Here is a 26,126-nt window from a genome sequence, read left to right on the forward strand (position 1 = left end):
AAAAGTTTGTCTTCACAGTATCTTTACCTTGGTGGGATGGAGCTATAATCTACCAATGTGCTCCGTCAGCATCAGGGAGACAGGAGAGAAGTGGGTAATGGGAAGGGAAATTGATAAAAATGATGAGAGAGTAGGAAAAAAAAAAGAGAAGAGAGGATCAAAGATGAAAGAGAGTTGAAGAGGCGAGACAGATTGAACGTTTATTCTCAGGGGTTTCCCCCACTGGTGGTTATAGCCTAATCATCATATTGTCTCATTGGGAAAGAACACTGCATGTCCAGTGTTCACAGCTCGCCAAAGAAAGTACAGCAAGTTTCAACAATGAACCATTTGAATGAAGCTGCATGTGATATAAAACAACTCAAAGGCCTAATAATGGTAATAAATGAAACTGTTGTCTGAATAAGATTTGATTTAAAGAATGCCTATAACGTACAAAAGCATTATAGAGAGATGCATCATTACTTGAGAGGTATTATATGTAAACAAGCAATGCTTTCTCACTCAGAACGTGTGTATTTTACCTTTTGGATAAGGGCAATAAAAAAAAGTACAATACTCTGGCTTTTTCACCATTTGATGGTCAACGAAGATCAAGCTAGTCATCATGCATAAAGTGGATTCATGTGGGACATTTGCAAAACTGATATTGTGCAGACATAGAAACTGTGTGTTATACCTTATATGCACCCTTTTACATGTCTATTTTAAACTTCACTTTTTGCACTTAATCGCACATCCCATTTACGGTAATTCTCACACCTCGCAGGCCCAGTGCTTTCTGTATCTAGTGGTGTCTGGGTATTATTATGGCCAGACTGCACGGTGGCACAATTGTTAGCACTGTAGCAAGAAGGACAGGAGCCTTTCTGTGTGAAGGCTGCATGTTCTCTGGGTGCATGGATGGGTTCCCTCCAGGTGCTTCTTCTACCTTCTACAGTCTAAAGACATGCTTGTTAGTTGATGACTCTTGAATGTGAGTGTGACTGGCTGTTTGTCAGCGCTGTGATTAACTGACAACCAGTGCAGGGTGTCACTACCCCAGTGACAGCTCCCAGTGCGACAAGCGTTATAGATAATAAATTGATTATTTTGGCTATTTGTCTTGTTTCAGCATCATGGCTGAATGGTTTATTGAATATAAAGATAGCTAACCCCAGCTGAAACTTTTGCAGTCTTAGGACCAAATTAACTGCAACCATTGTCATCTTAGTATCACGGCTGGTTAAGGCTCCTTTAATATTTTTGGTGTAAGGGGCCCTCTGGTGCTTTCAACCCACAGGAGACTTTTATAGGCGTTCATCTCAACTTTAAATTTGAATTTGATTCTTTGCAGCCTGGCACAGTGACTCTGTCAGAAAAAGAGCTACTTTGGTGTCCATATGTCCCTGTTTGAATAAAAAAACAGAGAAATAATTGTTCTTTTAGAGACTGATGTAAGAAAAACTCATACTTATATGTTTGTCTTCACCTCCCCCTCTCTTTCTCCAAAGACAATAAAGCTAAAAGCTGAGGCTCGCTTGGACCTTCTGCGCCAGGTGGGGGTTGCTGTGGATACCTGGCTTAAGAGCGCCATGAACCAGGTGTGTTTCACCACTGGGTGTTTGAGAACCTATACAGATTCTGTGTGTGTGTGTGTGTGTGTGTGTGTGTGTGTGTGTGTGTGTGTGTGTGTGTGTGTGTGTGTGTGTGTGTGTGTGTGTGTGTGTGTGTGTGTGTGTGTGTGTGTGTGTGTGTGTGTGTGTGTGTGTGTGTGTGTGTGTGTGTGTGTGTGTGTAAGCCTGTCCCTTTGTGTGACTGGTAAATGTTTGTGAGTGCATTCATACATGCAAGCCTTTCAGTATAATTTCACGCATGACTTCCAGTTTTATATTGTGCCGTATCTGTGCGAGTGTGTCTGTTTGCAACATGTGTATAAACCCCGCTCACTCTCTCTGTGCATGCTGTAGGTGATGGAGGAGTTGGAGAATGAACGTTGGGCCAGCTACACCTCCCACGATCCCTCACTGTCGGTGAGACACCTCCCCTCACTGTGCGTGCGTTGCTGTTTTCTGGCCAAGGCATCCGAAATGGTTCTGTTGACAAAAAAAAAACAGAACATTTATTAAAGAGTAACAAAACCCCCAGACCACGTTTTTCTACGGCTGAAAACCTGTGTATGGGTGTGAAGTAGTGTTGTTTACTAAATGGGTTAAAATCTAAAAATGTGCATAGCGACTACCCTCTACAGGTTGAAACCGGCTATTGCAATTGAATTTTTCTATTGGCTGATCTGGAGGCAGGTGACACACGTGGTACCAGCTTTCATCACCAAACCGTTTAAAAAATCACTTCTCAGCAGTCGCTGCCTGTGCTAACAGTTCAAACTGATTCGGCTCTGGACCGCCGTGGTCGTGACCTACAGGAGACTCTGGAGCAGGAAAGTCCTCGGCTTTGCTGTCGCTTAAGTGTCATTGCTGCTCCTTGAGTCGTCGCTCATGGCTTTAAAAACCTAGCTAAACTTGCTAATCGGTTTATGTGTTTGTGTGTGTTGCATAGACTGTATATGTTGTTGCGGCGGATGTTGACAGCATGAAGGAGTCAGTGGGCATGTCTTAACTCCCTCCCTTCCTCCTCCCCCTCCCCCACATCCCCCCAGCCCTGTCCATGTTGATACATTGACTTCTTAAAGGCATTTTTTTGAAATTACAGGGGAAATCCACTTCAGTCGAAAATCTGGGGTTTAGTTACCCTTTAATGGAATTTGAAACCATTGGATGTTAAGAGAAGACAAAACTTTGAAAATAAAATAAACTTGAACTATATGAAAACTATATTAAAACAACATTTCTTAAGTTCATGGACGTTGACGCAACAGTTCCAAACTTGGCTGGAAAAAGCTCATCTGAAACTTGAAATCAGATGTCGGATAGTTTCTTTTCACCCCTCAACAGCTGTAACTGATGGCTGTTATATGCATGGTGGCTTTCTTTTACCCACTTCACATGAAAACCACCAGACCACTGAATAGTGTCACTGTGTGTCTCTCATATATTTACGATGGGCTCGTGTCTTCATAACCGTTTTTCTTCCTGCCCTTTAAGACACTGCACTGGATTCAGCCCTCTCAAGAATAGACTTTAAATCTCAGGCTCTGACTCATAATCACAGATTTTTATTTCTTTATGACATCATAATAAGTGAAAACCACCCGGCTCGAACACACTTCTCCTGAAACATTACTTCCTGCCCCGCTGCCTAATCATGTGTCACTCCAGTTGAAGCCTTTTAAAACGCACCACTTCCCTGCTGGAATACTGGTGTAGTCTTTGAGAATTCAATGTTTTTTTTTCCATTATCACCGCTTACTTTAATAAGATAGACTGAGTACAGATCCAAATCCTGAGGGAAGCATTTCTTTAATCACCAAAAAGTGTTTCTGTATAGAGCACAGGTAGTTCACATCGTCCTTTTTTGGTTTTACTGGCAGTAGTAGAATATCTTTCTTATTTCAAAATAGCTAAAACTGACACTGGAAATTATCTAGTTGAGCTGATTGACAACACTCACAGTTCATGATGCTAAATGTGCAGCCAGAGCTCAGAGAAACTTAGCTTAGCAAAAAGACTAGAAATAGGTAGAAAAAAACACCAACGCTAAAAAATCACACACTGCCCACTACCTCCATATCTCATTCCAGTAAGTATTATTGAACATAAGCTATTATTTCCATTATATATTCATATTGTGTTTTTAGTGCATTTATGTGTATTTCTGGTATTTTTATATCTCCTGAGAGAATAATTAGAGGAGTGTGTCCAGGACTCTGTGTGTGTGTGTGTGTGTGTGTGTGTGTGTGTGTGTGTGTGTGTGTGTGTGTGTGTGTGTGTGTGTGTGTGTGTGTGTGTGTGTGCGTGCGTGCATGTGTGCTTCTGTGTGTATGTTAACAGGTCTAAACATAGTCTGTCTGCTATATTGCAAGCACTTGACACTCAGCTCACATGATAATGCAGCGTGTAGCTAACACCACAAAAAGAGTGTGGGGGTGGGGGGGGGATGATAGAGACAGGAGGTGTGAGAGAAAGTCTGTAGAATGGAGGGGGAACAGCATCTAGTCAGCGATAATAAAAGGAAAGGATATTTGAGGGTGCCGAGAATAAAGAGAGTGATGAGAGAAAACAAATGAAGAAAGAGATGAAGAGAGAGAGTCAGCTTAGAAAAAGAAAAGGTGGTGTGGTGTGGAGGGAGAAGCATGAGGGTGAGAATGTTGGCGTTAAATAAGGGGTGACACATTGTGAAAAACTGCAGAGAATATACTCTGCGGTATACACATGTTTGACTCAGGCCAATCCTTTTTACTACCCAACATATTGCTAATTTAAGAGAATTTCTGGTTTTGATAGTGTGTTTTTTGTGTTATCATTGTGTAGGTTATGTCTTCCCTTATTGTCATGCCTTATTTATAGGACAAATCAATTGGAAACTAGACTTACTGAATATTCCTCCACCTGGTAGGAAGAACAGACCAGGAGGCACATTGAGGATTCAAACTTATCAGCTTCTGGTTTTATTTGGAGTGTACTGGAGCCGGTACACTCCAAAGCAAAGAGTGCAAAGAAGTGAGGATTATAATAACAGAGGAAACGAAGAAGGAGAGGAAACGAGTAGGAGGGCTTGTAACAGCATTTTACTGATTCGCAGGAGGCAAAGAAGTGAGTGATGGTCAGAGACAGAATCAAGAAAGGATCGATGAGTTGTGAATAATAATGTGTTGAGATAAGCACAGAAACACATGAGAGCAGGAACCTTCCCCAGCTCTCTCTCCATTCCACTCAACTTTTTTATTACGACTTTGAAATACTGTAAGCCAAGAACCCCTCGAGTCTGTCAGGCAGCCACTGCCTTCATTACAATATCACTTTCACAGTTATTACCTCCAGGACCAATAAAATCTTCTGTAGGTCTGCACAGGCTGTACACACACTGAGATGTATTCTTTCTGATATTTTAATGGGTAATTACTGAAATTCATGCTGGTCACTTTAACTTTAGGGATAAAATGGAATTGGCCCAGAGGCAGTGAAGTGTTCTTTTAAATCAATGAAGTAAAGTGGATCACAGTTGACGTAACACAACAAACCGTAAAAGACAATTCATACTCTGTCAAAGTCTCCAAGTTATCTCTTTTGCTTTGTCTATATCACTTAATGTTTACAATATATCTTAGTTCACTGCACAGGTAGAACAGGATCAGTGTGTGTTATCTGTAGGGAATAAGCCTGAGTACATCTGCTGCTATCAAGCCATAACAGTTACTGTACTTTATATTTGAGTGTATGTGACTTTTAAAAAAACCCATACAAACTCCAGCGATGGAACAAAAGATGAGTGTGTACAGCGGTTTACACTACCGGAAATAAATCATCAACCATCTGATGGACCGCTGCAGACATATCTACAGACATCCATGTTCCCCAGATGATGAATTACACATTTAGTTGATTTCTGATGTTTCCTCTAGGATCTCCAATGAGACACTTTTAAAACACTTTTAAATGCTTGAGTTTAGACCTATAACCAATCGAAATAACAACATGCCCATCAGCGTGAGCCTTGCTTTGTTTTTGTACTTATTAACAAATGTTAGCATGCTAACAGGCTAAACCAAGATGATAACATTGTCTTTAGGAGCCTGTTAGCATGCAGTTCACTTACCATTACTTACAGTATATATGCTGATCAACAGAAAAAAGGGTGATTTTATTTTTAAGAAAATTAAGACTATTTAGAGAAATATTTATGTATTCCAGATTTCAGACATTTTGGTAACCATCCTCAGTGTTGAGCTTTGGTGAAAATGTGTTTAAGGGAACACCTGAGGACAACACCTTAAGGTTCTTTCTTTTTTGTTCTCCAGAGAATTTAATCTTACGTCTAGGAGACCAGCATGTGATTTATAAATCTCATGTACAAAACACGCACCTGTTTTGTTTCTGCGCTGGTGTAGAGTTTACCGTGTCAACAGCAATCTGATGACTAAACACAATGAGGGATGGATAAACACACTCACACACACAAACACACAAACACATGCACACTATTGTTATGGTCAGCTCAGCTTGCTCTGTGTGATGGATCTTTCTACCAGCTCGATCACATGACCTTCATATAAGCCAGTGAAATTCTCAGGGAACAAAAGAGGGCGGGTCTGGATCGTATGAAACCTTATTCTCTCGACACCTGTCTCTAAAAGCTTTAGCACCCACACTGAGCAGGACAGAGACACTGAGGCAGGAGGTAAGCATGGCTATGGATTAAAGTGACTCTTGGTAGAGGAGAGAATGGTTACTGTTTCTTGATTAAAGTAACAGCAACTGGTGACCGAATGCTCAAGAGGTGGTGGAAGAAGAGGTTGGGAAAGATAACACAGCAACAGGGTGAAAGGTAGGAGTGGTGAACAGTGAGGTTAACAGCAAGCTGTAGCCAAGGCCAACACAGGAAGTGATACACAAACTCATTGCAGGTTATATAGATGGCAAAAAAATATTTTTTATGAGTGTTTTGCCAAATTACAGAATACAAAAGTATTTTGGATGTAATTAGTAAAAGGTGATCGACCTGAGCTCAAGTCATTCTTCTTTTCTTTATTCTTTTGACCAAACTTTTCACTTTTGATCTGAAGTACCGGAGGCTTTTTACTCTGGTTGCATTACCAGTTGAAAGGTTAAAGTCATCAAATACTTGTGATTGAAATGCTTGTGTTTGTGTGTTACAGGGCACAGTGGACCTGGAGCGTGAAGAAGGCGAGGAGTGTGAAGAGAACATGGAGGTTTTTGACGACAGCAGCTCCAGTCCTTCGGGAACCCTTCGGAACTACCCGCTGACCTGCAAAGTCCTCTACTCGTACAAGGTATTAACCGACACGCAAACACTGACAAAAAAGATACCCTCTGCAGTTACCTGCAAGTATCAAATGTCTGCAGCTACTCGCTCGACAAAAACACAAAATAGTCACACACTCGCATGTATTCATGCATGTACTGAAATGACACAACTTTTTCAGAAAGTCAGTTAAATCTATCCTGTATAAGATTTTCTTTGCCTTACTGTTTGAATATCTCGCCCAAAGAAAGAATAGGTATCAGAGCAACCATTACAACATATGAATCTACAGAATGTTATGTGTTATATATCTACTGTATATCATGTAAGTCATATTTTAAAAACATTTAAGAGAACCATTTTTTCTTTCTCTCTCTTTCTGCCCCTTCCACTGCTGATTTGTCTCACCCCCAGGCCTCCCAGCCGGATGAGTTAACCATCGATGAGAAAGAGATGTTGGAGGTCATTGAAGATGGAGACATGGAGGACTGGGTCAAGGTGCATTGATACACGTACACACACCTGTATTAATTACCAGTACAGATGCAACGACAAACAGAGTTATTTCATGTGCTTTGTATTCTTGCTGACTTTTGTTTCACACCTTTTGTGTGTGTGTTTTTTCTCCTGCCCTTAATGTTGTAACCCTGCCTTTTCCTAACACACTTTGTATTGTGTGTGTGTGTGTTGTATGTCCTCCAGGCCCGCAATAAGACCGGTCAAGTGGGCTACGTCCCAGAGAAATACCTGCAGTTCCCGACCTCCAACAGTCTGCTGAGCATGCTCCAGTCTCTGGCCACACTCGATGCTCGATCACACACCTCGTCCAATTCCACCGAACCGGAGCTGCACCCCAACTGCGTCAATGGAGACACTAACAGTGAGTACGCTGTAAACCAGGCAAGTGGTAAATTGTTCTTTGAAATGATTAAACCACGCGGCAGGAGTTTTAGTAAAAACAAGCTAGCTCAAGTTGTGCCATGGAAATGAGTTCTTTCCCTGCCTAATGAGGTTATTATGTGCCTCTGATTAAGCACTTTTTGTCTCTCCTGCTCTGCTGGAGTTGCTGAGTGTTTATTTTGTAAAGATGGGTGTTATTAGAGTAAGCAAGTGTGGGGTTTTCTGCCCCTGGTATGCAAGTTTAAGAAGCAGAAACGTGAGCAAAGCGGCTGAAAAAAAACATGCCAAAGGAACAAAATACAGTATTTCTCTTTCTCCACCTCTCTAGCTCATGATATGTGTCTGCTCTACCGTAACTCGCTGACCAAGCTCACTGGGAAAGTCCGGCACCCACTTATTATTACAGTTATGTTATTCAGTCTTCTCTGTATCTCCCTCTCTGCAGCAGTGTACATCATTCTCTTTATGACAATGAAGGCCAAGCAGACAGGAGCTACATTTCCCCTAGAATAATGATTCCCTTTATGCATATCTTATAACTCTCTCTCTCTCTTTCTTTCTTTCTTTCTCTCGCTCTCTCTTTGTCCTTCTTCACTCTTCAGCGATGTATGTCCGGGCACTTTACGATTATGAGGGCCAGGCGGACGAGGAGCTCTCCTTTGCGGAGGGAGCGGTAATCCGTCTGCTGAATCGTGACACTCAGACGGACGACGGCTTCTGGGAGGGGGAGCTCAACGGACGGGTGGGCGTCTTCCCCTCCGTGCTGGTGGAGGATTTCACGGAGAACGGGGAGACCAGTGGAGGAGTGGCAGGTGACATACAGGTATGACACAGGTGCAGAGCGATATCTGTCACTGGTATCACACAAATTAAGTTGAAAGTTGCTGAAAGATGCATTTAATTTTGAGGGGAGGGACAGAAATGAATCCCACGTAGGTAACACACAGACATCCAGTGCATCAGAAGAGAGTGTAGTTTTACTGTGCCACCACCCCTCCTCACTCTCTGAGTGTTGTGCTGTAGATCTATCAGCAGGGTGAGTTCACAAACAGTAGATCAGAAAAGCTGTGTTCCTGCAGCTCCCTGATAAAGCCCAAACACTGCAATCACAGAAAGAAGTCTTATCTTTGGCACAGAGTGATGCCCTATTAGAGGTGGAGAAACAGGAAGGAAACAGCCTCTCCCTTCCTACATGCCTGCAGACACAACACATACCAACAATTCTTAACATCTAAAACTCTTATTAAGGGAAGTTCAGTAAGGAATCTGTATCCGCCTGGTATTTACAATTTCTTTGCTGTGCAAAGTCACACCTTGAACGAGTAAACCTTCTTTTTTTAATGTAGTGTATCGTTTACAGTGTGTTGTTTTGTTCCAAGTTTAGACCCGAACCTCAAATCTACTCTAATACGTTATGACAATGGATCAAATGACTAAAGTAAAAAGGATTGCTTCAAAAGTCAAACCTCCAATGAATCATTCATGAATCAGCTCCATTTAGAATGGTAGCATTTTAAAATATGTGTATTTGGTGGCATCAATCAGCTGTCTTCAGTATAAAAAAAAAAGCTCTGAAAAATCAGTGTTCACTGTGTGCTCCACATCATACAAAAACAATATGAAGCTAGAGCCATGGAAAGTGGAGCAAAGTGGAGCATTTAGCTGTTAAAAAATCAGAAACTCTGGGGCACTGGTGGTCTAGTGGTTAGTTGTGTAAACCTGTGTAAAGGAGCTGTAGTCCTCAAAGTGGGCGGTCCCGGTTCAAAGCTGACCTGTGACTTCTTTCCAACATCATTCCCAAGTCTCTGTCTCCCCGATGTCTTACTATACACTGAACTGTCTCCACTAAAGGCATAAAAAGACTCAAAGAGATTTTGTGAACTCAGCACGTCTTTGACTAGAATTGTGTGTTTCCTAACGTATTTATCTGTATTTCTGTCCCTCTGTCTAGATTTCGCCTTCCCTGAAGTGGCCATCATCGCTGCCACCTCTTCCACTGTATGACCAACCTCCCATCAGCCCTTTCACCAGCCCAGAGACCTCCACACCGCCTCCTCTCCCACGCTCTCCCTCTGCTGCACTCAACGGGGAACACAAACCTCCACCGCCTGCCTCGTCACACAAGGGACCGCTATCCACCCACAGTAAGAGACATGCAACACAAAGAGTGTTAGTGTGTAACTGAGGTAATCGAGAAGAGGTCATTGTGGCGTTTTACTGTGAGTTTATAAAAACCTCCTCTCTCTCTCTCTCTCTCTCGCTCTCTCTCTTTCTCTTTCTCTCTCTCTCTCTCTTTGTAGATCAAAGCTCTGGCAGGAGTCCAGTGTCTCCAGGATTTCCTCAGCCTCTGAGATTCACCCCTGAAGGAGGCCTGAGCAAACTACGGCCTGTTAGTATAACATTGATTTATATTCAAGAAGTGTGTTTTGGGTTCAAGACTTTCATGTTTTTATTTTTACTTTGTTGTCAGTAGTTTGTGACAAGAAACTCTGATGGGTCCCCCCGATGGGAGCTTACAGTTTCTTTTGAAACAAGATGTGAGATTCACAAAGGAAGATGTCAGAGTAAACTTAAAAACATTCGGCTCCTAGATAAGAAGGTTCATAGAAACAAGAGGGTTGATCTGTTAAATAAGGCATTCATCAGCATGAACTGAAATGTAAACTATTAATTGGAGAAGCAGTGTGATATGGTAATAATCTGAAACAGAACAGATCAAAGTGAAGATGCTGTCTAGATGCAGAGATGCTATCTTAATCAATCATTAGTAGCAGCTCAATACAACAAAATCTTTATTAAAAACTCTGAGGTGAAGAGTACATGTTACATAACTGTTGTTTGTACTATTGCTTGAGAACCCTTGTTATAATGTCGGACCAAAATGTGTTTATTTAAAACAAAAGTCTTCAAAAATAGAAGGAGGATGTTTGCTTTCTGGTGAGAAGATTCATGTCCCACAGCAGGAATGAATGTTAGGATGTTTGTCACATGAGGAGAAGTAGGGCATCCCTGTTATTTTCTGCACAAGCGTTTTTCTTACTTTTCCTTTTTGCTCAAACCTTCCTTATTGTTTTTTTTTTTTCTCCAACACTGCAGGTGCGAGCTGCTCCTCCTCCACCCAAACAACACTCCCGCCGACAGCAGGAGAAGAGCGACAAAACAGAGGAGGTGGAGATCACACTGGTGTGACAAACAGCCGAGCTGGCAGGCGATTATAGAGATATAAAAAATATAAACAGATGACAGACATATGTATACCTACAGGCTGGGGAACTGAACTGCTCTGAACTGAAGTCAGCCAAAATAAAGTGATGTGAAGTCAACTGAACTGAACCACGTCCTCCGCCCACGGCCTCTCTGCGTCTCCTCTCTTCCTCAAGTTGAGGAAGAGAGCAGCAACGGAGGGAGAACAAGAGTATCCAATCAAATTATCTCCGTATTAGCTTCTTAATGAAGTGCAGCAGTAGCTGCCCCCAAATCCCGCCCTGCCCTCTCCCCTCCTCCCATTCTTGCCTTAAAACTTCACCTCATCGGGCGGCGAGCCCGAGCACACTGAAGAGGAAGTAGAATGTTATGTGAGGGGTTGTGTGAAGGAAAGTTCTTGATAGGTCTGGCAAGTTTTCTTTTATCCTCTTTAGCTTACTTCCAGATGACTTTAATGCTGTTTTTTTGTATTTACAGGAGGAATATTTAGATGTGTTTGAGAAATTACACTTTTTCACTCACTCACTAACAAATAATAAGAACACATGAGGAGCATTATGGAGACTTGGAACTTACTAAATGTAGGTGAGGAATACAAGGCAAGTCAGACATATAAGATGGACTTTGTAACTTTTGGAGAAATGGGAAGGATTGTCTGGATAGCAAGCTTGACTTCAAACATTGATAGTTAAACACCCTGAGAGTCAGACTTATGAGCTGGTTACTGAGCAAAGACTAAGTGTCTTCAGAATCATAAACAAGCATGTGCTTGTTAAATTTAATCCTCCAGATACTCTACTACATACGTCTGTGACATGACTATAGTATTCAAAGACTTCCAGTGAATAAACTCTTATAAAAGTCGCTAAAGCATTTTAGCTGGTAGGCTAACAAAGCTAGGCAGCTAGCTAAATACTTTAGCCTGGCAAGTAGCTTCCTGGCTAAAAGGCTTAGGATACTCTTTCAAGAGTTTAGCCTGAAGCTACAGCATAATGTCGTACTGTATGTTGGAGGTGAAAGTCTGTTTTACCTTATGCCAAAACTTCAGCCTGGTCGATTACAAAAGAGGTTTGTTCTCATCGTGTTTGGCCACAAATGTTTGTTAGCTTGCTAGCTAGTTATGAGTCCTTATTAAGGATATTGGAAATGTTGGACAATTGGAGTAAAGATAAATTATTCAAATTTGCGCCAAGCCGCAAGGATAGCAAGATAAAAATGTCGTAGTAACAATATAACTTATTTTTTGATTTACCTTAAACGATACATTGAGTACAAAGTAAGCTAAATGAGAGTAAAAAAAGTACAAAACTTGCCAAACGTGTCATTTTTAGAGTGCAGCTGGGGTTTTGTAAATGGACAGAGAAACTGGGTTGTGTGTGGACGCAGAGCCCCCTCTCCCCTGGCCAGCCCTACCCTCACCATATATAGTCCTTCTCATCATACGTATTCAATGTGTATTAGTACAGTACATTACTGTTGTCATAGGAATGTTATGCACAGCGTTTCATATAGACTAACTCTGCTGAATGGAAAAACCATCTCTGATATGTAGTGGTGATTCTGAAAGGGCATTGTATATACAGTATGAAGGCGAGATGAAAGAGGAGAGGGAAGAAGAGAGCGAACGAACGAGAGAGAAGACGGAGGCTGGATCCTCCCTTCTGCTCGTTTCTTCTTCAAAAATCTCTTTCCATCCTTCCTTTCTTTGTCTCCCTCTTTTCTCTAATGTCTCTTCTTTCCGCTGGCAGTCGGTGTGAATCGGTGGCAATCATATACACACATACAGCAACATTATATTACACACACACACACACACGTAGCTATAACTGTCATTCTGTGGCCCTCTGTGCGCTTGTATCACTGATTGATTCAAGAGGAGGCTCCTGGTGCTTTCCAAGGCACTGAAACTGTTGGTATTCACTATGTGGTGACGAAGAAAGGATTTATTTGAGATGATATGGACACTGATAATATAAGCTGCAGAAGGTTTTATTAAACTCAGAGTGAACTGTAAAGCGTGTATCCCTATGGATCATATCTCTTTTCACACTGATTTTGTGCACATATATCCATCGGAGCCTAAATGCAATACATCTGAAGGTTTTTTTATTTTAATTTTTTGTTGTTCTGCCATGCAACTCCATCAAATCACTGCTTCTCTGCTGTATTAGAAACTAACTATGGGAGTTTGTATTACAGAAGAGATAACATCTACACATTTAAAATGCCCAATTAATTGTGATCTTTTTGTTTTTACGTGTCTCACATTTCAACTTCAGCTTACAGTGGAAGAGAGAAAAAGTAAACAAAAGAGAGAAGTATGCATCATGCTCAATGGACAGAAATAGCAAACGACATTCAAATGAAGCTACGTACAATTCTATTATGTTTTTATTTTTTATTTTTTACTCAAAGTAAATAAATCTCCCCCTTATATACCCCTCAAGCCTTTAAAGCTCCTTTGCCTAAAGAGTCAGTGTAGCACTTTTATTTATTTGTACCCCTCCTTTCCTGGAAAGTAGCACTACCTTAACATAGAATCAGAATGCATAGAAGAGACTTAGACTCAGACTTGATGACAGAAATCAGGGTTGTTCTTTTCATTCTGATTCTGTGGTGGATCCTTTTTTTTATTTCAGTGTGACTGATGAGTTTCTGTTTTTATTTTTATTATCTCTTTCAAAGAGATTGAGAAATGAGAGTGTCATTTGGTGTTTTTTTTTCTACTTATGAGAAACAAAGAAGCCCTGCTTAGGGTTGTTGTTGAATGAAGACTTGGAGAGAAAGTGGTTTTATAGTCTGGATGTTCAAACTGATTGGTGTTTGATGCTGAAGATGTAAAAAGGTGCCCCATTTCCACCCCCCCCCCCTATTTATTAAACCAGGGTTTACTTTCTTAGAGCACTGAATACTTTTTAAACTAAAAAAAAAACACTCACATTATTTTCCCGAAATGCAACAAGCGAGTGGAAAGCTGGCAACAATGAAAATGAATCCTGCTCTAGCGTGAGACAGCTCTGGAAATTAAAACATTAAACATTTTGAGGAGGCTTATTTATGAGGCCGGTGTATTGTTACCAGGCATTGCAGTATCATAGCACATTTCCTGTTGGATTAAAAGGATAACATTTATTTTATTCATACGATGTGCAAACACACAACAGAGTATAAGGATTGATATGAAGTACTTACTTCATGGTTTTAGTGTGTAGTATAGAGAGAAAACTCTAAAAATAAATCCTGTGGGAACAAGTATCTGTTTCAGATCCCGAACTCTACTCCTCTTGTGTTGCAGGAAATGACATCAGCTTGTCAAAGTGTTATCAGGCCGACCTGAACAGAACAGCAGCCTCTACTTAAGCTATTTGAGTTGACCGTTTACAGCAGAACGAGAACGCTCTGTTAAACTATCAGATGTTATATTTATGGATTTTTCTTGCCACTTACCACATGATTATTTCCCCCTTCTTAACTGTCCTTTTCGACAACTACAGTCTAAACATTTTTTGGTATTGGCCTTTTGTTTTGGTTTCATGTTTTATATCATTTGATTTCCCTTCCTTTGGAGCAGCTGCACAGCTGCTGGGATTAACCAACAGGCCTTCTCTCTCTCTCTCTCTCTCTCTCTCTCTCTCTCTCTCTCTCTCTCTCTCTCTCTCTCTCTCTCTCTCTCTCTCTCTCTCTTTTCATAGACTGTTGCCATGTTGACAATAATGAGAACCGGTGCAAAGGTCTTTCAGCATATTATTATTGGCTGTACAAAAAACAAAGTTTGTATTTATTGTGTACAAATGTTAATTAATAAAAAAATATTGAAAACTTGTTTTGATGTCCTTATGCTTTTTTTTCCTCTCTTTTTTGTAATGTGTGTGTTCGTGTGCTCTGTTCTGCCGTCCTGTATCTAACTCTGTGTCCTTCATATTTGTGTTGATGTGTTGAATAGAAACTCACTAGAGGTGGGTGTGATCATGATAACACACACTCTGTAAACACTGGAGGCCTGAGTTTCCTGCGTGGAGCATGAGGAGGGAGAAGAGAGAGGGCCAGCGCTGAGGAGAGGCAGAAAATGTCAACTTTCCTTTTGGGAATCAAAATATGTTCACAGCAAATGTTTTCCCCCTTCTTAATCGTTTGATTTAACTTATCCTAGACTACAAGAAATGGATCGGTCCACCTGCAGCTCGACCTGTGTCAAACTTTATCTGTGCTCCAACCCAGAAGGTATGTGGACGCTTCATTTTACTAAAGCATCAGCTGAATATTGTGAACTTGTAAAAGGCCTAATGACATATAATCTGTTCTGTAGTTGTGTCTTTTATGCATATTTAATGCTTGTTTTTGTTTGTGCTCTGAGTAGATAGCGTGGTGGAGCGCAGAGCTCTGAGGGAGAACGTGTTTCCCAAACTTCGGGAGCTCTGCAGACACACACTGGGGCTGGATCTCAGGGTGAGTACACGCTTATCTGAACTTGAATCCTGCATTGATGATTGCATGTTTGTGTGATGTCATTGCAGCTCAGAAGGCACTGCTTTATAACGTACTTCATTTTAGCACAGTAAATAAAAGTTGGCTGAGGTGTGTGTAAATTTACTGTTGTTACTGCGTAATGATACCCAATAAGGTCAAAACAACTCAAATCCTGAACGACTTTAAAGCGCACCTAACCTTTTCTTCGGTGTGTAACTGTATGTTTACTGAGGGAAACATTGTCTCTGCTTCTTTGTCACAGTGGAGTGGAAGAAAGGACAAAACACTTTGTTGTTTCTGTTGGCAGTAGTGTGTCCCCTGTTGGTGCAACTTATCTGCTAAATATAACATCATTTTATAAACAATTGAATATTTTCTTGATACATGTTGAAATTCATTGTTTAAAGTTGTTGTTTCAGCGTCCAACAGTTACTTATAGATCCAAATCAGTTTTTATAAAAATGGAATCAAACACTTGTTTTTTTATCTGTTATCAGAAAATGAATAAGTACTATTACTAAGCACTAATTCAGATCAATTAAAGCATCATTCTTGAAGTTTCTCACTGCCAACAGTGGAACAGAAAAAAAAACAGCATTATTTATTAGCTCCCAGGTGTGTGTGTGTGTGTGTGTGTGTGTGTTTCTGCGTGTGTCTATTTTTCACACTATTCGCTTGAGGCCATTCTTGCCGACATGCAGTCAATTCTCCTCAGATTTGTTAATTAAATTTGACCGTAGAGAGGATGAGCAGCTGTAATGTGACACTGTGGGCAATTTTTTTGTGTGTGTGTTTGTTTGTGTGTCAGTACAGCCAGCACATTGTGCCATCATCTCTTTTCAGCTGCATGTTTGATTATAAAGAAGGAATAATATCATATTTCAACGGGCCAGGAGCAGGCTGATTGTTAGTTACCTGTTGTTTTGTGCTTTTGAAAAACTGACTATCAACCATCTCTCTACTTGTTTTAACCATTGCATTGTGCGTGTGTTTGTGTGTGCGTGCGTGCGTGTGTGTGTGTATGCAGGTAATAGACCCATTTGAGTCCAGTGATTCCAGTCGTTGGCCGGATATAAAAATCAGACAGCAGCTTATCAAAGAATGCAGAGAGAGCTCCGCTGGACCTTTTCTACTGGTAAATGAATCACCAGGATTCACTTAGCTACGATTGAAGGTAGTGCAGCATCACTCCTCCTAGTGTTTCAAATATATTACATTCAATCACAGTGAACTGGTGGCAGCCATGAAAACCTTTTAACACCACTTAGTGCAAACTGCCAAAAATAAACTTTGTAAACTCTTGAGGTTTCCTGGTATTGGAAGTGAAACATTTCAAGGTTCTTGGGACCATGTGGTGATTTGAAAAACAAACATAGTGCCATTTGAGCTGTGTAGTCTCTGGTGCCATCATCACACAAACAACTGAGCCAAACAACACACTGCTTTTTATTGCATTACAAAAATTAGAGCAGCTCACACTCAGATACATCTGTCTGGTTCTGATTACCACTTCTTGTGACCTTCCTCTTAGCTCAATCAAATTAAATGTCAACCACAAGTCAATTATTTTGCTTACAAAACAACAGAGGCACCTTTGTTATGTTTTAATTCCACAATACAATAACACAAATGTTTTTCTATACTTAATAATTCTCCCCACAAATCAAGAAAAGCAAAGGTATTCACATCCCAGTTACACCTAGAAGTTAAAAAAAAAAAGTTGTCATATATAAGCCTAATGAATATTTAAACACAACTAAATGTGTGCAATAATCAGTGCTAAAACATTCAGTATCTGTTATGCTGCATTTCCCCTATGCGTCCACTTGGCGGTGCTGCAGGCTCTGATAGGACACCAGTATGGCACAGCCAGCCTGCCCACCCAGGTGGAGGTGTCAGAGTACCAGCTGCTGCTACAGGAGAGCCAGCAGGCGGGGGTCAGCACCACGGAGCTGGAGAGGGAGTACCAGAGAGACGAGAACAGCATCCCTCCCTCCTACTGCCTGAGAGCTGCACACACGCACACCTGCTGCCCTCAGGTGAGAAAAACAAACACTATTTGACTTTTAGTTTACCTTCCACATTCACATTTTTAATAACAATTGAGTCATATTAAACAAAGAGTAGGTTTGCTAATTGAACGTGAGTACAAATGATGATTAGTTTAGATTTTGAGCAAGTTGATGGACGGAGGGATTTGTGTTTATGAATGAAAAAGGTCTTTAAATTGTCCTTAAAATAGAATTCCCTTCACAAATAAAACTCTGTTGTTATAAGTTTACCTTGTTAAAAATATTAAGCATTTAAAAGAGATAAGTTAAAGGCCTGATTATTTAATAATCATGTGTGTTATCATGTGCTTAAGGTCTATACATAAATAAAAATGTGTATTTTTGTGTGTAGTGTAGGTCATTATATTTAAGACTACATTTGATCTAATATATGATATTTATGTTTTTCTCCATACGAGTGACTGCAGGTATGTTAGGTTCTTATTTATCAAAAGTACCTCTAACAGTTTTCTATTCGGCAGGCTAGAGAGAAAGAAGAGATCCAGATGAAGACTAAAGAAGAAGGGCTGGGGAAGATGATTCAGACCACCGTGAGTCTGTGTGTCCACAAAGGTCTCATGACTCAGGAGAAAGGCCGGAGCTACTTCAGATCAGGTGAGATGGATGCCTGTCTCTGTGTTTTTCTTTACTATAGGAGATGTAAAAGTAAAGTTTAACGCTGAGTTTGCTGCTTCTCTCCAGCCCTCGACTTAGATCTTAGATTTGCTCTGGATAACTGTCCTGATAGTGACATCATCAGTCGCTGCCTGGTTTACATCCACAAGGTCATCAATGCAAACGGACAGAGGCTGGTGAGGTCAAAAAAACAGCAACAGTTCGAGGTAGGAGTCATCCGTCACTCTCTCATAGGCATCCATGTAACTGTAGGTATACTATCAGAATCATATAACATCCCTCTTTTTCTCATATGATTTTATGAGTCACAGCCAAATCTAATTTTAGATGTTCAGTACTGGTGAAACATGAGTTCGAAACTTTACATAATGGTAGATTATTTTTGCACTGTAAAATAATCAGATTGTGTCAAGGAAAGTGTGTTTCAGAATCCTTCTATTTCCCCTCTTTCATTCGGCTTTTCCAGGCTGCTGCTTTGGAGCTGGAAACAACCCCGACTGATGGAAAATTACTTTCCGAGCTTTGTGACAACTTCCTCCCCGGTCTCATCACTTCCTCTCAGCTTCTCGTCTATACCACCGCCACAGAGTGTGACCTTCGCCATGGTTACACAACAGCAAGGAGGCGGGGCTACGCTGAGTCTCTGTGCCAGCAGGTGTACTGTGACCTCTCGGGGTTTATTGGCAGCATTCGCATATTAGAGATCAGTGAAGACCCTCAGCCGGGTGATGCTTTGTTCAGAGAGCAGCTTGAGCAGGAGGAGCTATGTGACATCCTGTCCACTTTTTATGACATCACGAGACCAGAGGAGGAAGAGGTTTGGATGGAGAGGGTTTTCGATTTGCTTAATGTCGTTGATTTGATTACTTCTCATTTCATTGTAAATATGACAGTGTTAAGATATATCACTGAGGTGTTTAAACACAGAGTAGAGTTTGTTCTGAGGCACTGGTGATAATAGCATTCAGTCATTTTAAATTCAACATCCTGTTACAGATATATTCTTATCTATTTCCCTATGTTCTAACACTATGGAGAAAAACTTGATGCCAATAATGTTAGGCCAAACCATTGCAATCACCAGACTTACCTTTTTATTGCAGATCCGAGTATATGTGGAGCAGAGTGAACAACAGTGTCCATTAGTGGTGACAGGAGGACCATGCACCGGGAAGACAGTTCTGCTGGCACACTGTGCTAAGAAGGTGAGAGGGCCGACAGGAAATGTCAAACTGACTTTGATCGTTTTAACATACCTTTGAAATATCCTAAGAATGTATAAAGATCAAATATTTCCCTTTTTTGCATCCAAACAATAAGAACCTTGCGACAAACAGATAACAGCGCTAGAAACAAGTATTTGCAATTATGTGGCTGACGCTCTCACTGACAGAAACAGAACATTACATTTACAAATATGTCAATTTAAGGTACAGGTGATACTTTAAAAGCTTCCCATAAATCATCGGTTCTCCCCTCTCACACATTATGAATACTTTCTGGTCTTCTGATTGGCTTCTGGAAAGTGTGACAAAAAAAATACTTTGTACATCAAACAGGCAGTTTTAAACTTTTTGGAAGTTGTCAAAGCTTCATAGCTTGTACTTTCAAAGGATGTTAACAATGGTGACATGAGAAAAGGTTTCTATTTTCAACACTTTTTATACAGAGAATCAACAGGTTTCAATGTTGTTGCTCCTGTAAGTGACCAACTAGTTACGCAGTAGTCGATAATATGAGAATACCATAAAATGCAAATACATCAAGGCAGCACGTTCACTCAGAGATGTCTTAATTTGCTGAAAACAGGTTAATGTTGATGGTGTTTGACACTTTTAGAAGAAAGTCTATAATACAGTACTTAAACTCATTAACAAGCTGTGAGTGAGATTAAACTGGTGTGTGTGTGTGTGTCTGTGTGTGTTTGTGTGTGTGTGTGTGTGTGTGTGTGTGTGTGTGTGTGTGTGTGTGTGTGTGTGTGTGTGTGACTGATTGATTGATTGATTAAATCGTCACTTCACGTCCGCCTCCAAATCAAAACAAACGAACGTGGATTAATTTAATCAATTTTTAATCTAGAGTTGAAGTCCCGACTGAAATCGCTACTTTTAATTAACAACAGAAAATATAACAAATATCTGCATGATTATAAAACCGTTCTCCCTCTACTTAAATAATGATTTCACTATTTAAATGTGTCTTTATATGTTTATTTTACTTTATATTCTGTATATTACTGTCTTTCATTTGTACTTTTCTTTATGAAGGCTACTGTATGTTATTTAGTTATTGAATCTGCCTTTTACTTGATTTACATTGTGATATTGTTTTTTGTTTACCTGACTGTATATGCGCATTACTCTTCTTGAATAAAGCTAAGCAAAAAAAACAAAAAAGAAACGGGTGAATGCGGCCGGTTCGGGAAACGTAAATGACGTCACTAACATACTGAATGAATCAGACGAAGTAGGAACAAATATCTGTCTACTGTGCACTCCTACTGAATAGTAGGTACTAAACAGTATACAGCACAGATAGTATGTACTGCCTACTGACTACTGAAAGATTGAGTAGGTACTTGGCAATTCGGATACAGCCACTGTCTCACCACCAGAGATTGTGAGAGGGTTTCTCTGTCTTTCTTGTGTCTTTAAGAAGTGAGTGATTCTTCATAAGCACCACTTGACTTGTTTCCTATTACCTGCACCTTTACCTGTGTCGTTTATTGGTGCTGGGGATTTCTAACCTCGCCTATTAGTTTCTGTGTGTCTCAGCTGTAGAGGGTTTAGTTGTTCTTCCCTTTAATTTACTTTCTTATTAGCTGCTCGGCAGTGGTGGTTTTGTTTCTCCTTATTTCACAGCTATTTGGAAAACGGATCCAATTTGTTTGGCTTGTAACTGTTTTGGTTCTTCCGAAAAACATCTTGCACACTGTTTTTTTGTTTTATTTAATAGAAGTCAAAAACACTAGGGCACAGGAAGACGACCTACAAAGACTAATATCAAATACTGACAACTTACATACGACAAACATCTGACAAACACTCATCCAAGAAGTAACTACAAATCATGAAACACTGAAGACACAGAGAACTCAACGTAAACAATAATACACACTAGAACACAGAACACTGGGAAACGAAATGACCAAATACAAGAGGAAACAGTAAAGACTAAACTAGGAAACATTAAGACAAAAACACACAAAGGAAACGAGCAACACGAGGATGAATCACAAGGAAACCTAACTTTAGAAATAGACAAAAATACAAAACTAAAGACCAAATCATGACACAAAGTAGTAACCCAATAACAATACAATTGTAATAGTTTGTCAATGGTGTCTCTAATGTTATTGCAAAGAAATAACCCTTGACTTAACATCAATGTATAATATAATAAAGGATTACAAAAAATATACATTATCAACCCCAGATGAGTGCTACAGGAATCTAAACATTGTGGTCTGAACACCATGTAAACAAGTGTTTGTCTTTCTCCACAGATGAAGTCCTGGTCACCAGACTCTGATCCCGTGGTGATCACTTATTTTTGCAGCCTGTCAATCAAGCCTTCCCAGAAGCACATGTTGTTGAGTTTGTGTCATCAGATTGCCGCTCAATATAAAAGCAAATCTTCCTCAAAGCAAAAACTCTGGGACCTTGAAGATTCAGGCAGTATCAACAACCTCAGTGACAAAAACTCCAACTTCCTGACATCTAATTTAAACCCTCACCCCGAGCGAACCACCAAAGAGCATGTTTCTGACCACGGCCTAAGTACCACATCATCCCTGGATCTTTCTGGCATCATGAAACCTGATATTTGTCTATCGGAGCTTAAAGAACGTCTCTCATCCCTCCTCTCCATCATGCCTTCAACCAATCAGCCTCTTATTCTAATCCTGGTTGGCCTGGATCGCATTGAAAAAACATTTGGACTTGAAATCAGTAAGATCCTCCCCTCGCCTCTACCTCCCAGCGTCAAACTCATCCTCTCAGTCTCCACTAACCGAACACAGGTACTGCAGGGGTTCAACCAACAAAGTCCAACTTCATCAGTGTCAGGGGACGATGAGAAGAAGTCAGGATATGTGTGTTTGCAGCTGGGACCGGTAGACAGGAAGCAATGTTCAAAGATGTTGGCATCGCTGCTGAAAGGTTCCGGGAGGAGAGTGACATCAGGACAACAGGCGCTGGTGAACCAGGCGCTGACTTCTTGCTGTCTGCCTCTCTACGCTCGACTTCTGCATCACCACACCTCGCTGTGGCATTCTGGTACGAGTAAAGAGCACAAAAACAAAAAAAAAAAAAACACAAGGAAGTTTCTTAAAGTACAAGATTGGGTATATTCTAAAGTCAACAGAGATGATTTTGGCATCATACATTTTTTCGTATAATTCATAAAATTCTGTTTTTGTATAGTTTCAAAGACTGAAGCTTCTGCAAGGTTGTTTCTGAAACGCTCATGCTAATAAAACATGTAGTGTTAATTAGCTGTGATGAGTAATACATAAAAAAAAGTAATCAACAAGTGTTGTCATTGTTGGTTTTGGTGTTTTTCTTGGACTTGTCAAAATAAAAAAAATCACACGACTTACTCCCTAAAATAATTGCATTATATTTCTCTCCCCTCTTGTTCTCTCATTATCAGATTCAGATGTGACCATATCGTCTCTTCCTGATTTCGTCCATTCATCCATTTCTGCATTGCTGGATCATCTGGAGCACAAACACGGCCGCTCTATCGTGGCCCGTGCCATACCTTACCTTACCCTCTCAAGGACTGGACTCACTGAGGCCGAGCTCGCTGATCTGCTGTCCAGTGATGCCGAAGTGCAGTCTGAACATTCCTCCAATACAAAGGTCCTGCAAGTTGATGTGGACAGACTTCTGCTGGATTTGAGGGAGTTTCTTATAAGAAGGACAGTTGGAGGGTCGAAGGTTTTGTTCTGGGTGTGCAGACATTTCAAGCTGGTAGCTGCTAGGAAGTATTTTGGTTCTCCTGAGCTAAAGAGAGAGATTCATTTAGAGATGGTGGACTATTTCAGTGGCAAATCTAAAACCAACAATAAAGTCGCCCAAATGGAAACACCTTTGAACAGGCAGCAATCCAGCAAACCATTCATGTTCACCTCTTCTTCCCAAAACATTGGCAGAGTTAACTTGAGGAAAGTCTCAGAACTGCCGCTTCACTTGCAAGAAAGTAACAAATGGGAGGAGTTGGAGCATGGGCTGCTTTTGTCTTTGGGGTTCCACCAGGCTATGGTCCAAGCAGGACTTCTTAGAGATCTGGTAGCCATGTTGGAACATGAGGAAGGAACATTGCACTTCGGGTTTTGGAAGGAAAAAGCAATCCTAGCAAGCATTTTGAAGTCTTGTTCGTGTTCATTGCAGAGCTCGCTAAAGCAGCTGCCGACGCTGATGGAGACGAGCCTTGTTCCTTATCTTGAGGTCTTTCCTGCTCTTGAATGTTATGTCAGCGAGATCAGAGAGGAGAGGAAGAACAGAGGGCGTGGTTTGGGGGTAGTGCTTTGCCCTGCTCCTTCCTCAGTTCCCTCAGTTCAGTGTTCAAAGTGCGATGCCAAATGCAAAGACGTCTCTGTTAGAGAAGCAGCTGTCACAGAGTGCGGGGTTGTAGTAGAGGTGATGGATGATGGCACGGCTTGGGTTTGTAAAGGCCAGTGGAGTGATGTAGTGAAACTATCACTAAGTCCTGAGCAGCAGGATCTTAAGTTTGCAGGAGTGAAGAGTAGCACTTTATTCATACTGCTTTCCACACTGTGCAACAAGCTTTTCTTGTGGGATGTATCAGGCCCTCAAATGTTCCTTCAGGTCAAGGACCCTTTGAAAACAGAGTCAGGTCAACCAAAACTGAACAAGCTTGAGGGGTTTGTTGCAAGTACAAAAAAGCTGTTCGTGTGGTGGGAAGAGGAGAGTTTTGTCAGTGTGTTCGATATCTTCTGCGACACCACGACTCATTTCCAGTGTCAGGGCCGTGTGACCTGTTTGGCTTGCTCCTCTGATAGCGTTTACATGTACTGTGGCCAGGAGGAGGGCAAAGTATCCATATTTGACACTAACAACGGTAGTCTCCTCAGCATGTGTTCAAACTCAGACAACATTGCGGTCACCTCAATAATCCTCTGTGAGGATACGTCGGAAATGGCATGTGTTGACAAGACAGGGAACGTTACCCTGTGGGAATTGGTTGCCAAATCTGAACCACCTGTACTTGTCAAAGAAATCTGCTCTGGAGGTGAATCTATTACCATCCTTAATACAGATTACTCAGATGAACACAGTACTCTGTTGGTGTGTCACTCTCACCAGGTTACACTGTGGGGAACGCGTGACTGGGAGCTGTGGGACAGACTCTTGGCTCCCCAGGGAAGGGCCTTCACTCAAGCTCTGCTCTCCCATGATGGCCACCTTTTCCTGGCTCTGTTAGACGACTGCCCCTTCATCTTGGTGTGGAGGGTCAGCACAGGGGAGTGTGTTCTTTCCTTAGACACAAACAGGCAGCCTCATTCACTCCTCAAAACAGCCTCAGATGTTATTTGTGTCGCTGATGACGGCTGTCTCACAGTGTGGGACTCTGAGATGATAGAGACTGCTGGTACAGCTCCAAAAATGGGTTCAGGAGTGAAAGAAGTGGTAGTCGAAGGTACGGGGGAGTCGTTCTACACCGCTAATGGGTCAGAGATGGTGTGGAGATGGGGGTTAAGAACAGGACTTCCGCATGCTTTCTTCCTTCATGATGGCCCTGTGGAAAAACTGCACCTTTCTCCAGACAACGTCCACCTTGTGACGCTCTCAGGCGGCGAAATCTACATTTGGCAGACAGAAACGGGTCAGAACATTCTGCGTATCAGTGGAAGCGGAGCGAAAAACATCCTGATCACTCCAAATAGTCTTCTTGGCGTGAGTATTTCTGATCAATATCTGTCCCGTGTTTGGAAGCTGTCACATGGGAGTATTGTGTGCAGTATACGTCTGTATCTGTCTGATGCACAGGTGTCACCTGAAAGCACCTTCCTTATCGGCCGTCACAAAGGAGACTTGTTAGCGGCCAGTCTGTGGACGGGCTCAATAAGTAAGCGCTTTTCCTGTGTGACGAGCTCTGAGTGTGTCGTTGCCTTCTCAACACTTTCAGAGCACCCCGACTTTGTGGTGGTAATGGCCGCCTCAGGTGCAGTGTACACGTGGAAAGTAGTGGAGGAGACTGTGTGCAGGCACTTTCAGCTGCCTCATACGTTTCTATGTCAGCCTCAAGACTTCCACATGTCCTCTAATGGGAACTATGCCCTGCTGTCCATTAAAGATGATGCTATAAACATCTTGGATCTATCTCAGGTCAGGCTGTCCTCCCTCAAGGCAAATGGTCCAGTCATCAAAGCTTGTTTGGATAACACTGGATGCTATGTTGCCTACATTTTCCGTCCAAACAACCAGGAGGAAAGCTGTGTCTGTTCTCTTCATGCGAGGCTCGTCCTCACAGTCGTACGACTCGCAGACGGGGAACGAATAGGAAGCGCAAGTCTGTGTAAGAATCCGTCCACTGTGGTTATGTGCAAGCAGCAGCAGCGTGTGTTTGTGGGCTTTCAGGACGGCTCTGTGGGTGTTTACTCTATATGTGATGTCTTGATGAACAAGGATGAGTCGGTCAGTTGCAGAGAAAAAGTGAATGGACAAATGAAGCAATGCCCCTTTGACAGGGCACCATTCAGCTGGTCACACCTAACAGCCCCTAATGTGACGTGGACATAGGACAGTTACCCCGACTTTGATGGACTTTGATTGAAAATAATGTTTTTTTCAAAAATAAATGTGACAGCATACAAAGACAACAATGTAATGCATTCAGGTGTATTAAATGGTTATATTTCTACATGTTTGAATTTGTTGTACACTTCTTGGGATTATATAATTAAAGGTTTCTAAGCTTACATCACATCACACACACACACACACACACACACACACACACACACACACACACACACAC

The 26,126-nt window shown here is 41.3% G+C and overlaps 2 protein-coding genes across 4 annotated transcripts in view; both read left to right on the forward strand.

Annotated features, from left to right (window-relative positions):
• The window catches only part of LOC109988476 (F-BAR and double SH3 domains protein 2), a 60,772-nt gene extending 45,984 nt beyond the window's left edge, over positions 1 to 14,788 (forward strand). For 2 of the 3 annotated variants that reach the window (XM_020639976.3, XM_020639978.3), the window contains 9 exons: positions 1,494 to 1,583; positions 1,950 to 2,012; positions 6,755 to 6,889; positions 7,276 to 7,359; positions 7,564 to 7,741; positions 8,364 to 8,584; positions 9,713 to 9,905; positions 10,062 to 10,150; positions 10,858 to 14,788. In XM_020639976.3, the coding sequence (XP_020495632.1) occupies positions 1,494 to 1,583; positions 1,950 to 2,012; positions 6,755 to 6,889; positions 7,276 to 7,359; positions 7,564 to 7,741; positions 8,364 to 8,584; positions 9,713 to 9,905; positions 10,062 to 10,150; positions 10,858 to 10,950 (1,146 nt within the window). In that variant the 3' untranslated portion in view covers positions 10,951 to 14,788. The remainder of the gene's footprint in view (positions 1 to 1,493; positions 1,584 to 1,949; positions 2,013 to 6,754; positions 6,890 to 7,275; positions 7,360 to 7,563; positions 7,742 to 8,363; positions 8,585 to 9,712; positions 9,906 to 10,061; positions 10,151 to 10,857) is intronic. The other variant, XM_020639977.3, reaches the window with a different exon arrangement.
• Positions 14,789 to 14,980: 192 nt separating this feature from the next.
• On the forward strand, positions 14,981 to 26,011 carry LOC109988473 (NACHT and WD repeat domain-containing protein 2-like). The gene is made up of 10 exons (XM_020639973.3): positions 14,981 to 15,186; positions 15,323 to 15,411; positions 16,460 to 16,567; positions 17,274 to 17,471; positions 17,966 to 18,098; positions 18,186 to 18,325; positions 18,586 to 18,936; positions 19,223 to 19,324; positions 21,625 to 22,396; positions 22,773 to 26,011. The coding sequence occupies exons 1-10, from the start codon at positions 15,126 to 15,128 to the stop codon at positions 25,886 to 25,888; spliced, it is 5,070 nt and encodes a 1,689-aa protein (XP_020495629.2). The 5' UTR covers positions 14,981 to 15,125; the 3' UTR covers positions 25,889 to 26,011.
• The last annotated feature ends 115 nt before the right edge of the window (positions 26,012 to 26,126 follow it).

The sequence above is a fragment of the Labrus bergylta genome, chromosome 11, assembly GCF_963930695.1.
Source record: "Labrus bergylta chromosome 11, fLabBer1.1, whole genome shotgun sequence".
Lineage (NCBI taxonomy): Eukaryota > Metazoa > Chordata > Actinopteri > Labriformes > Labridae > Labrus > Labrus bergylta.

What these genes read in the sequence shown, in the direction of transcription:
- LOC109988473 (XM_020639973.3), top strand. Translation starts at nt 15,126, where the DNA reads ATGGATCGGTCCACCTGCAGCTCGACCTGTGTCAAACTTTATCTGTGC. An exon ending in CCGCTGGACCTTTTCTACTG is followed by an intron (nt 16,568 to 17,273) that starts GTAAATGAATCA and finishes GCGGTGCTGCAG; the next exon opens with GCTCTGATAGGACACCAGTA. An exon ending in TGGCACACTGTGCTAAGAAG is followed by an intron (nt 19,325 to 21,624) that starts GTGAGAGGGCCG and finishes CTTTCTCCACAG; the next exon opens with ATGAAGTCCTGGTCACCAGA.